This window comes from Vanellus vanellus, assembly GCF_965231255.1.
Source record: "Vanellus vanellus genome assembly, chromosome: 2".
In the NCBI taxonomy this organism is placed as follows: Eukaryota; Metazoa; Chordata; class Aves; order Charadriiformes; family Charadriidae; genus Vanellus; species Vanellus vanellus.
The window spans coordinates 104,317,066-104,332,681 of NC_138906.1; the positions used below are offsets into that span (position 1 = coordinate 104,317,066).

Consider the following 15,616-nt stretch of genomic DNA (forward strand, 5'->3'; position numbering starts at 1 on the left):
TCAAAATTTGGCTCTTTCATTTTTGGAAGCATCAAAGCAAACATCTTAAGTCTTTCAAAAATTGTTTAAACTTGTTACGAGGTCAGAACTAGTAAGGAATTAAATGGTCCACAAAAACAAGACAGGGACAAATGAGTAAAGTAAAAAAGTTCTTTTCAATTTCTGCAATTAAATAAACCCTCAATTTCCTAATTAATTCAATATGGATGAGCATTCCCACAACATTGCACTGCCATAGGAAGTAACACTTCTCCTCTACGAGAAGTAAGCTTTTTGTTTCTGTTGAGCAAGATGTTGTATGTCCTAGTTCCATGCCTGGTAGCAAAACACTTGCCTCCCATGTCCCCACTCCTTCCACACCCCTGTGCAGATGGCACAGGATGCACTGAGTAAGTTTGGAAGAGAGGCAAATTTAGCAACTGGGAAAACATGTGCATTCTGCAGAACTGGAATTGGAAGAAGTAAACACAGATGTGTTTTCACTACAACACGGAGACCAGTCCGTTCTCCTGCTACCTCTATCCTTCCCTGTAAAGCGCAAGGGAACGGAAACTTGGCTTGAATATCCCATCTGCTTGAAGGTTTCTCCATTTCCAAGTGGTGCAAAAAGCACTCTGCTGCCTGATACGATCTTTCGCAGCACCAGGCAAATTTTCAAGGGTCCTCTCTGCTGACAATTCTCAGGGAGCAGAAGAGGCCACAGACATTCATTACGAGGCAGCATAACTCAGAGAAGCAATGGCTGCCCCTTGATAAGGACTACTTATTGTATCAGCTGTGCTCTGTTGCTGTGAGATAGCTCTGTAACTCCTCCAGATCTGTCCTTACGTACCTTGAGGACATACCATCACAGAAACAAATCTTTATTGATGTGGTATGCCTAGGAAATGGAGCTGTGGGAACCCCACACGTGTATACTTGGGTTCACACCAATGCCTTTCGTAGACAGACAGTGCTCTTCTGTTTGGCTTTCTAAGGCAGGCTCCAGCACGAAAAGCAGATCCGTGACTATGCAGATTTGCTGGCCCAAACACCATCTTTAGTCAAGGAGCTGTGGGAAGCTGGGTGTCACAGAGTAGCTCCTCTGAGAGCTGATAGAAATAAGAATCCATGCCAAGTCACCACGTCTTAATGCAGGCAGAAAAAAGGATTAAGACTTAACAAACCCTTGCAATATAATTGAAAAGTCTCATGATATTTTGTGCGTTTCCTGTGAAAGCTCCAAGTACCTCCAGAAACCTCTTCCATGAAAAAACAAAAGCAAATTAAAAAAGGATAAAACATATCCTGGTTTTAGGCTGTGTCAAACAAGACAAAAAGCTTGTAATAGGGATTGCACACTGAAAGACATGAATACCGGAAAAAAAAAATAAGTAGTTTCTTATGGCTTTTAAAACTTTAACAGTTGTCCTCATTACATTGCAAGACCTGACTCATGCAAAAACGCAATCAACAGACAATATCACCAGCGATACTTTAATGTAGACTCACTGCCGCTTGGCTGGGCTGCTGCTTTTTATTCCTTTTGGGCCTTAATTTTGTAAAGTGTTCCAGTTTTCTCCCTTCTTCTGATGGCAGCTCTGAAATGAATCCAGAAGTTCGTTTGTCTGGCCTGCTGGAAGGAAATGGTGGGTCTTCTATATGGATAGGTACTTCTTCCAGTGCTTTATCTAGATCAAATTCCATTTCTAAGAGAAATCAAAACTTTCTAATTAGACTTAACATGCTATTTAAAACAAAAGACAATGCCATTCCTCTTTTTTGTGCTAAATAATTATAAACACATTTAGAGAACTCAGCCACAACATGTTTGTGAGCAGGCAGAGCACTGTGAGCAAATATTTACTACCATACACACTAGAAGAGTCACAAAACAAAGCAACCAGTGGGGGCCTCAGATGCAATCCAGAGGGAGGGAGAGTCATCCGTGCTTTTCAATCAAAAACTACATCGAAGAATCTCAGGCAAGGAAAGAAGCAAAAAGGTTTTAAGAAATTCTCACTTACCAAAAGCTCTGGACACCGGCCGGAGCATTCTACTGTGGATGCTTTTCCTTTTTGATTTAGGAGTCATCTAGCAACATAAAACAAAACAAAAATTACTTTAGAGGGCAGAAGAAATGACAAAGAACACCTCTTCCTTTCTATCCAACAATTCAGTTCTTCAAGCCTGCGTATCATTTCAAGATCTGATCGGGTTTAACACCAGGAGGGAATGGGGTTTTTTCTTCCCCTTCTCAAACATTCAGACCTTTTTCTAAATTGGAATTTTGTTCACCTGACTTTGAGCAGAACCAGGGAGATAGTTTATTCTTCTCACTAAAACCATAGGCTGTACACAGGACGATTATTTGAATTGTCCAAGCATTAACTCATTGATCCTCAACTGTAGAACAAGGGAACTATTAAAACCTCACCTCTGCATCTGAGATCATAAGGCACAGAAAAATTAATTACTGCATCCAGTACTGCACATTTAATGACAATACCATTGTCATTAAATTAATGACAATAGTTTCCCCCTTGTTCTGGCTTTTATTTTTCATACAAAATACACTTCCTCAGTTCATTTGTTAGTGACATGGTACTGAGAATGATTAAAATTCAGATATCTATGCCTCTGGGCACCACCACACAGCTCACCAAACTTTCCTAGGAATATGCAGTCTTGCAGCACACAGCCCTTCTTCAAAAAGCAAAAATACGGTGTCAGTGTTAGCAATATCTCCAGCAAACACATGACCTCCCTGGACCTCAGATACACTGAGAATAGGTGGAAAGTCACCTTGGCACACATTCAATGTCATTACTGAAAGTTATGTGCTATTATTCTTCTCGTATTCACATTCCCAGAAAAAATGAGTATGTTGCCTTAAGACTGCCAATACCCAGACTTAAGACCTGAATTTGCTGTTTTTGGAAGAAAGTTGCCCTTATTTTCTTGCCTGAACTCTTCTGAAAGTTTGCATGGCAAGAAAGACAGTTTTGCTACAGGAAATGCATGCATCACCAATTCCGAACTCTAACCTAGCTCAGCATCGTAAGCCTTTTAAACAACAAGCTGACCTGCAGGTTTTCTAAAGAGTTAATTTAAAATGACTCAGCTTCTGCAAAGATGGGCGCCTTTTGTGGTAGCGTCATACGTGCTGGCTTTAGTGCATCCATATACTTCCGTTTCCTTGCTAGTCCTGAAGCCTAGTGGCTTCAAATCTGGTGTGTCAGTCAGGAAACTGTTACGGCTCACAACTCATTAACAGAACTGTTAATCAAGTTTAGTAGTATTAATTTCATATGAGCCAGAAAAGACACAATTGGCACTGACATTTCAGACAAATAATGAGTTGTTTAAGGTAAACATTTGCTAGATTTTATGTATGGAAAGTTCAGTGCAAAGACTTACATATACTGAATTCATATTCCCATCCAAAGTAGTCAGGAGGATTATTATGCCACTATTCACATGCTCAGGGTTATGACAGATTTTCGTCACAGGAAAGTTATTACCCATCTTCTCAAGACCAGAAAAGGACTTGCAGACTACAGAGCGGGCAGTGATAGTACTGTCTGGGCAACAGAATTCTGTTTTTATTGCCATGCACATCGCTGGGAAAAAAAGATACCTTCAGCTGCTGCACGCTTCCACTTCCATGTTTGACAAGCATCAGTAAATGACACAACAGTTTCAAGACCAGCCAGGAAATAACTTGCCACCTGAACAGACTCTACCCTGAAACTAATGAGCAGGGCAATGATGTGTTACTGAATCAAAAGGTCAGACATTACATTTCAGAGTTATCAATAAATTAAATGCAACAGATTCAATGGCAAGGGGCTGGAGAGGTGTTGAACTTCTTCAGTCAAAATTGCAGTGGATTCTGCAATAGGTACGCAGCTGGGAAGCCTCTGAACTGCACACCTTAACAGCTGCCGATCCATCACCCAAACCTGAAACAACCAAAGGCATCCGCACCTCATGTAATGAAGAGCTGAAGCAGCTCAGCATTTGGGGAACAGCAATTAGGAGTCACTGTCAGCAGTCCCCTGGTTTTATTTCCAGCCATAACCCATTTCTCTTTTTAATGGACATTTGCACGCATTTTGGTCTGCTTGCCACTTTTTTTTTGTGGTGCAACTGGAAATTACATCTAGTAGGATAACACAGCAACTTGTGTGCTAAAGATCAGAAAGGAGGGCAGAAAACGAGGCTGATGGGTGACCTCTAATCGCTCAGCGACTTCACAGCCATGGCCAGTGTTCAGAGTGCTCCTGGATGAACACAGGCCAGCTGAGAGTTGCATCAGCCCGGGCACCCACTTGCCCGGGGCAAGTTTTGAGTTTCCTGTGCAGGAAATTAAATGCTCCAACACACCCCCAACAGCCAGGAACAGAATGATTTCATCTTCCTTCCCAGATAAGAAAATGCCCCCAGTTGACCCTGCAGAGCTTGTGCCGATGACCATAAGCCAGACTCTGGATCACTGCTATAACTTTCTGTCAGCTTGGCATGATCCATCAGCAGCTTGGTTGCTGGGGATAAAGGCAGAGGGATAGAGATGCCTCCCATTTGCTTTAACAGCATGAATAACAGCTATACATACACTTTTATTCGAAAACCTTCTCTTTTCTAGCCCGTTTAGTACACAGATGAAAGGCTTCTTGCCAAGTGAACTTTCTAGATCACACACAGACCAAAATGGGTCAAAGCATTAATTTAAATAGGCCAGTGTGCTCTTTTTACAAAATATTAGACTTAATCTCAGCTTAATATCTCAGCCACCGTGCAATATGCTACAGCAGCAGAGCACGTCATTATCTGAGGAGTTATCAGAACTCCTCTAGGGAAAGTTCTCTGCCTCTCCCCAGCCTAAGCCCCATTTCCCACAGCTCATGGAAGCAGTTCTGGCTCAGCAGATGTGCCCCTTCTGCCTTCCCACCACCTCTGGCCACAGAAGCACAACGTGGCTGTCCTGCCTTATGTTTCACTCATGGCCTTTACAGGGGAATAGCTCTTCGTATCAACCCCTCTTCCTTCACTTCTTCCACATCTCCCAGGGACTTTCCATTCTAGCAGACCACCTCCTGAACTTCGTCCTTGTTTTGCTTACTTTTCCGTGAGCACACTGTAGGCTGCCTGGCAGAACAGATAAAAAGATTAACTGCAATCTCTGGGTCTTGGGAGGCCCTCTTGGAAGTCTGACTGCACCTACGCCACTGAGATCTCTGGAGATGGCTCCACAAAGGTACCCCTCTGCAGTAGATGGGAGCCAGCAAATCTCCACCGCGCTCCCAAATAAGGGCTTATTTAGAATTAGACACTCTCATGTGTCCAAGCTAACTTTAAACTCCCAGGATCTCTTCCCATGATCACTTTTCCAGATTCCTCCCTTCTGACTCCTTTCCACATAAAACTATACGAGTTGTCTTGAGTTTTCTAAAATTATATTACCAACTGCGGAAGAACATCAGTATCTGGAGAATTAAAAACAACAACTAAAATCACTTTGTTTTGAGTGCTAGAAGACAGTGTGCTTTTAGCTACAGGGTCTCAGATACTCTACATTCCTTGATTATACAGATAATTGAAATTACTCTCAGCGCTGAGGGATATGCTCATTTCCATGTTTTTCTCCTCCTTCTCCGAAGTAATTTATATTCAATCCTATTAGATACAGAGATGCTTTGTGACCCTCCTGTCACTTCCCTTTCAAAAGATTTCAAACAAACTAATGAACAACTTCCCCCTCCCTCTTGAAATTCAGCTCCCCATCCAGTGTCCCAACCCTCCTTCCTGCAAAACAACATATGGGTTTTCAGCGTCAAGAACGTATCCAGGGCGGCAGCACATGATGGTGAGGACAGCAGTCAAAACATCAAGGTGATTCAGCTAGACAAAGGAAACACAACTGACCAAACTGAGATAACCCCTGACATCTTTTCCATCCTAGTGGCAAGAAAGCCCTGGTTTATGCCCATTTTTAAGCCATTCTTTCATTAAACTGGATGATGCTTGAATATAAAACCAGATTTTCTTTCTAAGCAGTAACATTTGTACTTATACCCCCGACATCAGCACTCTCCTTTGGTTTGGCCTTAAAACCAAGGGATGCTTAAAATTCAGATGCTGTGCTAACTGAACCTTTTTGTAAAATCCAATCTCATCCCTGAACTGCTGCCTATTTCATTTGTAGGTGCAGATGGATGGCACTACAGTCTCCCAGGAGACTTGCAAGGCAGTACAGAGGCAAATGGAGCACAAAAACGTAAACAAGTAGGGCAAAAACTGCAGAGCTAAAAAAATACTTACACTTGTACAGCAGAGAGTCTCCATGCAGCAAAAAAGAAAGAAAAAAGAATATGAATGGGGAAGACAAAGCAATAGCAGTTCTCAGGAAAGGAGGCAAAACCAGAAGTCACCAAAAGAAAGAAAACTAAAGCCAAAACACTTGGAAGTCTTAGCAGGAAAGGTGACATGCAAGAATGAGGTAAAAGTCCCTCGCATTTGGAGGTGCCATACACTTAGTGTTTCCAGAGTATAACCAGACAAGGATGTGATCTCTTGTTGCATCTATATTGGGACAAATTCAGGTTTTCAGATGCTCAGTTCCAATATACGGCACTCACCAATGGTGCCAACCTTCCACCTGTTGTCCCAATGTACTGTGTTTTTTCATTTTGCTGCCACCAGTAGTGAAAAAAACCCTATAATTCTGTTGTTCCCTAGTCTGAAGGAAGCTTCTGAATTAAAAATCAGCAGTTTGTTGTGGAAAGCAGGAGAGCAAGGAAAACAAAACAAAGCTTCCTTTGAAAGAATGAAAATGGATGCGAGTCTGTTCCCCCGAGGTTTAAATAAACCTAATCCAAAGCAAAAGTATTTCTCCTTCCCATAAGGAGGTTTAGGGACACAGGCTTTCAAGCGCTTTTGGCACATTAGAAGAATGCTATTCCATTAATAAAGCACAACCTTTCCTCTCACCTTCAAAAAATTAAAAGAAAAAAAGGAAGCAGCACAGCATTCATATGAAATGAAGAAATGCCATACCCCATCTCTTGTGTGGCACATGACCAATCATGCTCCTCCTTAATTTAGAGGAAGAAAAAGTATTTATTAGAAGTGCGGTTTTGTCTTCAAGTTGAATGGGAAGTGCTGCTTTAACAACACTGCAGGTATTAGAGTGTTTGTGGCAGAAGTCACAGTCTGGATTAAACTTCTCCACAAGGAAGTGCTGCTTTTTTAAAATGAATATTGGACTGGTGCTTAATTATCAGCAGAGAAAACAGTCTGCGCACAACATGAAGTTCATCATTTAATTGTTGAAGGGATGTTAAGGTCAGTTTTTCAATGCTTTGACATTTTCAACAATAATGATCCACCTGTCACAGTTCATACTTCTAAGCTTAACTGTAGCTAACTAAAAGTTTTAAAGATACAATGGGCTGCCTTTGAATAGCAAGAATAATGTTCTTGCACACAGCTCCACTGCTTTATTTTCCTACTGTCCTCAGGGTTTTGTTTGTGTGTTTGTTTTGTGTTGTGGGTTTTTGTTTTTAATTTTTTTCTTTTACCTTCAGAAACTTTGGCTTTATGCAGGAATTCTCAGCTAATAGTGATTCAGACAAACCTCCTCATTACTCTTATTCTTGTATGCTGTCCACACACACATACCCTCTTACTCCATTTCTCTGAGAGAATCCATGCTCTCTCTTCTCTTGCCCATCTTCTATACTACCATCCGCTAGGGCTGCTCTGAGATTGCTGGAGAAACTGCAGAATCCATTGAGAAACATCTCGAAAACTGAAACCATCTTAAAAATAAATCTCCAGCAAACATCAAAAATCAATCTGTAACGCACTTTCCCTTTCAGGCAGCATTCATGGTAGTACTGCAGTGTGTTCTATGTATTTAATGCATAGGCGGGAAAGTTAGTTATATTACACCAGCAGCTGGAAACGTGATTAGGACCAAAGTGCAAAGCAATACATATATAACAGGAAGCAATCCCAGGATTTGGGGGAGTTTACAGTCTACGGTCCTGATCCAGCAAGGGCTTATGGAAATGCCTACCTTCCACACTTCAGTGATCTCGCCTAAGTGAGTGTGACTACTGAGCTGCTGAAAAGTTAAAAGGCGCTAAACAGCTTGTGGATGGGGAGTAAGGAGGGAGAAGGAGGAGAGGGAGGCACACAGCAGGCAACAGGTTAGACAAGGCAGCACCGTTAAGCAAAGCAAAGGCTAAGGGACGTGCCTGAAGTCACCAAGGAACCTGGCTGCTCTGCAGGGAAACTAATGCCAGTCTTCAGACCCCTGAAGTATTCCAGAGCATGAGGCCACCCGACCCTTCCCTTCGTTTGCAATCGGCACAGTTGCAAAATAAAGCGGTCTGCCTCCCAGTGTACATGGGCCACTGCTAAAGACAAAACGCCAACCCACAACCAAGAATCCCAACCAAATTAAACCCAAACAAACCCAGAAACTGGATTGGGGAATTATAACAGTGTGCCAACTGGGAATGAGCTGTCAGAAAAAAAATATTTTCAAGGATTCTTTCAAAATATTTTCAACCAGTGCCAAATTGCTTCAGCTACATGTATTTTGTGGAGTATGCCTTTTTAAAAAAGAGGCATAAGAAAACAGGGCATTTTATCACAAGTCCTGCTGTTTCCTTTTGCTGTAAGGAATCCTGACCTGCGAAGCTGCCACGACACCACTTCAGTTAATTGTCGTTTTCCATGCTGCTTCTAGTCTACCTACCTTTGACACAGATGTCGCATATCTGTTCTCATTTAAAAAAAAAAATATATATATATATATCTTCAGGTATTCTTTATAAAGCAGAGCAGTAAATTGACCAACTTTGGGTTTTTGCATATGAATCTTTGGACACACAAGTGTCTCACCATCAGCATAGAAAGCCATGGAAGCTAGGAAGTTGCTATTGCTTCCTTCAACTATTGAAGATTTTATTACATGATTTCCAGGGTAAAAGCCTCAGCACGGCTTGCAGATATTTAGCTACGTACTAGCAGCAATGTTAACCTGAATCCCTGTCCTTAGAATCTCCCCCTCGAGTGCTATTGTCCTTGGAAAGTTAAATGCAACGCTAAAATACATGACAGCTAATGGAGTATTTTAGAGGAGACAGGAGAGTAAAGCCACTAACACATCGTTTAGAAACCAAGGCCAAGCTGCCATAGGCTGCTGTTTGGTTATACAGCTATGCGTTTTCACATCAGCAGAGGATCTAGTCCTGACCTTGTATTTCAGAGTGTTGTTGTCTATATGGAAACTCTCTATATAAATATAGATATTGTAAATAAATGTCATACAAATAATCCATACATCAATTTAAGGCATACATTTGTTTATTCCCTTCCCTTCCTCAAGAGTTGAATTTCTAGAGAACAAGCTGTGATTCAGAACTAATTCAATTAGTCTCATCTAAACCAGCCTGACCTTTAGAATTACTTTGTACAGCAACATTTTCCGAAAGAAAAGGAGCAGCACTGCAGTAAGATAAGCTCAATAGATTTGCCCTTGAGCTCGTTTCATTTTACTAGCCAAGAAACCTTTGCTTTTCTATTTGCTGAGATGTGGCTCATGTACTCTGTGATATTTCACCAAGTATTTCAATGTATTCTTTTAATTAATAATTCTGCATTTACATCTTTCAAGTCATGTAAAATTGCTGCTAATAAATATTCCTGCATATAAGTATCCAAAGCTTTTATTATGAAGAGCAGAAAACCAAATGCATGAATTAAACCAAGCAGTTCCTAAAACTATTACAGTGATTTTTTTATTTTATGTTCTGAATGAATACCCTGCAAGGAACTCTGCCTGAAACTACCACCTGCAAGAGAACAAGCAATTTTCCGTATCATCAGTTCTGTTTTTCACTTGCTCATGAAGAGGCTAGCAGCCTCTTCTATAGCAGCTGGGCTTTAAGATGAACAAAGAGAATGGTTCCAACTAACTAAGCGTTGAACAGCAAGCTGCTGCAGATCAGGTGGCTCAAACGATCTCTTTAAGCCACCACAACCTGCCTTGCTTGTGGTTGTTCATTACCTGCAAACTGGTAAACCTTCAGCTGGCAAACGCTGACGCAAAAATTACTTTGTTCCTGACCTAAACTTCCATATAGTAAGAAGAAAAAACTCTTAAGCTCAGCAAATATGGAGGGGTAGACAGCCATTTCAGATATTCTTAGGCAATTCTCTAAAGACCATATGTATCAGGTGCTCTGGGCAATAACATCATTACAGCAAGTTTGAGGCAAGGTACTCCTGAATGGAAGTGTTCAAAGTCAGGTGGGACGCGGATTTGAGCAACCTGATCTAGTGAAAGATGTCCCTGCCAATGGCAGGGAGGTGGACTAGATGATTTATAAAGGTCCTTTCCAACCTCAACCTTTCTATGATTTTATGAATGGGAACAGTTGTACCTGCCTGCCCTACAGCTTCCCAGGACCGAGAACCAATACAACTTCCGCATCTCTCCTTCCTTCCGACAACCTGAACGGAGCAGCTACCAAAAAGATAAGTAGTCATCCAGGCAAAAACCACCAGTCATCTCCTACCATCGTTAGGCCCTTTGGGGGCAGGCAATGCATCGCTTGCACTGAAGCAATGATATTTCAAAGGAGAAACACTACAGGGAGACTCATCACAGTGAATTAGATACAGTTTACCCTGGATGGGGAAGCGGACTAGTAGCCTCCCTGCTCAGAAGTATGATGGGAAGTTTTACCATTGAAAACCAGGCATACTTGAGCTGCTGCTCTTTTTTTTTAATTCAAGTTTGTTCCAGACATCTTTCCAGCATGCACAGTAAATCTTTATAGCCCTCAGACACTTTGAGATGTGTTTTGTGAACTTAAACATTAAAAAACCAACAACAACCTTCTGAATTTTAAGTCCTGCCAGGAACTACTGTATCAAGATATCTCCCTATTAAAACCAGGAGATATCTTGATAGGCAACTAGCAAATATTCTAAGACCCTGTATGGGAAACAGAAATATGTGAGTAGAGTATTGGAGTTTCTCCTCTAAAACAAACTGATAGAAAGGGTCAATCATAATTACTGAAGAGAGGATGGCAAAACCCAAAGGCGGGTCTATGGAGCACCAGCAGGTAAGCGTGACACATGATTTAAATAATGCTGCTTGGTCAGACAGTCATGGGGCAGCACACAAGCCTAGGAAGGACAGAAACACCGTGAAAGAAGAGGAAGATGCCTACCTTGCAAAGCAGGACTGCTCATCCCCAAGCGTGGAATTAAGTGTTGGGTGGCAACAAGGCACTGGATTCTGCAATTTCTCAAGAGAGTATGGACACAAACTTCCCCTGGAGTAGCTAAATACCATGGTATTGGAAATGACACACCGCTAAAATGTACAAGATAAAAAGAGGTTCTTCTGATCAGCTTTGAATGAAACTACCCTGACTTTTCAATCGCTTTGTCTTTCTATTCTGCTCATTCCTTTTAGTTTTCTTTAACATTTGCTTGTTTGAAGGGTTTTTTTCACTAGTTTAAGTGCTTTTGGTTTCAGATCAATATTCCAATCCTGGCACTACTGACCTCAAAAATTCACATTAATTTGATCTTTACTCACATGAAGTAAGATCTTACTGCAGAGATACACCCACCACTTTGCAATGAGGCTTTAGCTGACCTGAATAACAGCAGAAGAAAGAACCTATTTACCTCTAAGTTCTCCTCTAGCCTGAGAGAGAGATGTTTTGAGATGAAGCCCTATAAATTTATGAATAGGATGGTGTGGTGCAGCTGTCAGTGATAGCAGGGATGAGACTTGATGACGCGGAAGCTGTCTTCTAGCCTTTTGGCACTATGTACTCTTTGTATGATTTTATTTATTTATTTATTTACAAGTTCCTGTTCCAATAACCTAGCTCATCCTGACCTCCTTTTCCTTGATAAAATATAGCAAATGGTACTTTATAACCGCCTGCCCTACCACAAACTTCCTCGCCCCTCTTCCTGTGAGCAACTATTCTTTATCCCTGCAGCAGGAGGTATAAATTTTGCAGAGCAAAAAATCACAGGCCTCCTGTTCTTCTGGGTGAAGCAAGAACCTTGAAGCATTCTTAGAGAAACAGACTTGTGCATGTGCTATTTTCAGTAGGTTCTCCAGATTTCAGAGTAAACAAGACTCCCCCATATGACACAGATAAGTAACTTGTGCCAAGTTATTTATTTAAGACACTGGAAGAATGAAAAAGCAGAAGAAAGGACCACGCAACCTATAGAGAAAACTCCTCAACCACTTGAGAACATCAACTTGCCAGATATTAATTGAATTAAGAAGCATTATGGCTGCAGACAGATGTGTGCTACAGAAACAGCACTATTAGAGGTTATTCTCATGCTGTTTGTTGTTGTCCCTCTGCCAAAGGTTACAGTCTAGATTTTGGCAAGAACTCCTCCAAAGGAGCTCTTGCTAATCTGCCATGGGAAATAACACGCAGGTTCTTGTAAACAGAGGCTGTGGAAAAATTAATTCTGTACCTATTTGTGCTGAGCATCAGCTAACTCCACAGCTCTGCTGGCAAAAGGGATCACATAAATACCCCCTGACCCAGCCCACGCAAAGGGGCTTTGTCCTTATAACCTGTTAACTTTACCTGAAGTAGGTAAGTGAGCACTTGGGTGATCCCCGCTGCTGGTTGTGTGGGCGAGTGCTGGCTGGCAGGGCAAGTGAACCCAGGTGAGGATAGTCACCTCACTCACCGAGTGGTGGATGGTGTCCACCAGCAGGCTACAGCCCGCAACAGCTCGCTGGTGCCTGCTGAGATGACTCTGCCTGCAGCCCAGGTATTCAAATTCTTCCTAGTAGAGTGGCGACCGAGCTGCCGGGGCTGGCACTACCTATAGACTGCTTGGCTACATGTTCAAGGCGTTTCTGTCCACCATGAACTAACTTCTTAGTAGTAAACTCCCTCTTAAAACCACTGCAGGGAAGTTAAACTCTCAAGACCAGCATTTCAGTGAGCGTTTTGTTACTGAATTCTCCTTTCAATGTGGCTTTTTCCCAACATGTGAAATAAAATTATGGAAACTCGGCATAAGTAAGACAACTACTGCCACAAAGTGCGTCAGAACGCACCCTCCCCTCCACCCCCAATACAAATCTGGGTCTGCTAAGGCAAAAAAAAAAGCATCAGCATTATGGGAAGACAAGCTCCTGATAGAGAAGTGCCACCATGCAAAGAGAATACTCAGCAGCTGCACTTCACAATTTTCATTTTTACCTAAGCAGAAAACAGTCTCCAATTTTTGACTAATTTTTTTCTTAAGTAAGCATGCAGTGCTGTTACCAGAAGCAGTTTATCACATTCTTCACTGGCTTTATATTGTGCCAATAATGTACCTCACATTATGAGAAACATCTTTGAACTATGACTAAGAAATCTCAGTTGGTTTAAGAAAAATATACTATATATCAATTAACCATCACCTCCTTCCACTCAGAGACCACGAAAAAGACATTGAAAGCCAGGTTTCTTTTAAAGCATTTCAGCTGGGAACACATAAACCCTCACGAGCCTGAAAGAGAGTGTAGTCTATAGTCTATACATGTAACAGGCACCGAATTAACAAGAATAAGGACCTCTAAGGGCAGTGAGGATGCTGCAAAACTATATATAAAGGAACCCAGGAAAAGGCAGGTAAGAAATATGCACAATTAAAATTAATGTAATCATAATACTAGTGGTGAAGCTACCATAGAAATACACAACTTGCAAATAAACAAGATATTCACAGGTTCTACAAAATTATCACACTGGCTCCCTTTGTCTCTTACTTTCTCAGCCCCAGCACTGCATGTGCCGGGAAGGGCTTCGGGAGCACAGTGGCACTGTGCTGTGCCCCTCCTGGTGACGTTTTCATAAGCTGTCCTAGTTCGCGGTGAGTCAGGAATATCATTGGACTCCCACGGAAGCAGATTTGCTCGCTTGCCTGTGATGGAGCCTTTTCAGAAGCCAAGAATACTCTCGCATACCATAATGCCAATTCCTAGCTTCCCACAGAGCGCTGTATTTACTACACATCAAAGGCCCATTTCTGCTAATGCATACAAGAGAGAAACTCAAGTGTCACAATCAATTTAATCCGGCATTCATCCAGGCTGCTGCCTTTGCCCTCATCCCTGTCTGCATGTTCCTGCCGCTCAGGATTTGTTTTGTGAACTCCACCAGAGGACTAGTCAGTCTGTAAACTAACCTGGGAAAGAAATCCTCTGTAAAAAGCCTTATTTTCAGCTAAATCAATTCCCACACCCAGTTTGTCCTGAGGCTGTGTGAACACCAGTACAAGTGTGAGGGTGTGGGCAGGAAAGAGTGAGCTGTGTGCAGGGGAAAGTAAAAATGCTTTTTTCAGCAAGAACAATGATTTTTGCTGGATTAAGCCAGTCACAGAGCTAGAGCTTTATTTATAGCACAGGATAACATAGAGAGTCCAACAGGAACTGGGGGTTTATTGCAGTAGGTGTTCAGTCTTTCATCCAAAAAGCTGACTGTCTATGCCTGCCACAATTCTGCTGCAGGTAAATAGAGAGCAACAACAAACAGATGGGGTAGTATGTCAGGACGTACCAGAGAATCTCTACTTTAACGTTTCTTCCTACAGCACCTGTGCACATGTACATGAGTTTGTACCATGATTTTCTCCTTCCTCCAGTGAAAGCAACTGGAGGGGTTTCTGTTGTTTTAATTCTGACTTGATTTGGATGAGGAGATGGGGAGAGAAAAGCTTTCAGGTGGTGCTTTATGAGTTTTCTTTTTTAAAAAAAAAATAATTCTGGTGTGGTGAGTGCAATTTCTCCCTTTTCTCTGAAAACACTGAGGTACATGCACTCCTTGTCTTTCAGAACCCACGGGTTCATAAGTCTTCACCTGGATACTGCACTGATCTGCTAAATCTTTTGACAACGGCTAGTTAGTACATTCCCAGGAAAGAAAATACATCACCAATCTACAAGTGTTCTGCTACTCCTGCAAATTTTCTTCTCTACTGTACAAGTGAAATCTATTGTTCAATAAAGATTGAAACATTAATACATTGCTCATGGGATTATTTTATTTTTATTTTCCTCCATTAAAGTCGTAGAAGTATCTCTATTATTAAAATTAGAAATAGATAAGAAATGGCTAAGATTCAATATTCTTCACAGGCAGTCCTTTTCTATTAGACAAGCATCTTGGCAAACACATAATTTACCATCCAAGCATTTCAATCTTACACTGAAATGCTTTAAAGAAGATTTAGAAGTAGACGTGTATTACAACCTACAATTCCTCTACGTGTTTCAAACAATTTCCTACCATATCTCTTCATAACACAAATAATCTCTGCTTTGCTCTAAAAACAATACTTATTCTGGCTGTATGCCTGTTACTACCTATAGTAACAAAATTATATTCCTGAAATGGATATTTTAAAGATGACGAGTACAGGGATTTCTAGTAAAAAAGCTATTCCTCTCAGAACTTTTCTTTATAATAGCGGCTCAACTCTGGTGATCTCCTTTTAGCATTCTGGAAGCCAAACTAGTATTCAAATAGCTGGAGAAAAAAAAAAAAAGCTTTAGAACATAACT

General features: G+C 41.4%; 1 protein-coding gene across 1 annotated transcript in view; it reads right to left on the reverse strand.

The window, feature by feature from the left end:
- The window catches only part of CARMIL1 (capping protein regulator and myosin 1 linker 1), a 199,280-nt gene that overhangs the window by 23,601 nt on the left and 160,063 nt on the right, over nt 1-15,616 (reverse strand). Inside the window, exons 30-31 of the mRNA XM_082479631.1 lie at nt 2,007-2,073; nt 1,492-1,688 (exon numbers count right to left, since the gene is read on the reverse strand). Of these exons, the coding sequence (XP_082335757.1) occupies nt 1,492-1,688; nt 2,007-2,073 (264 nt within the window). The remainder of the gene's footprint in view (nt 1-1,491; nt 1,689-2,006; nt 2,074-15,616) is intronic.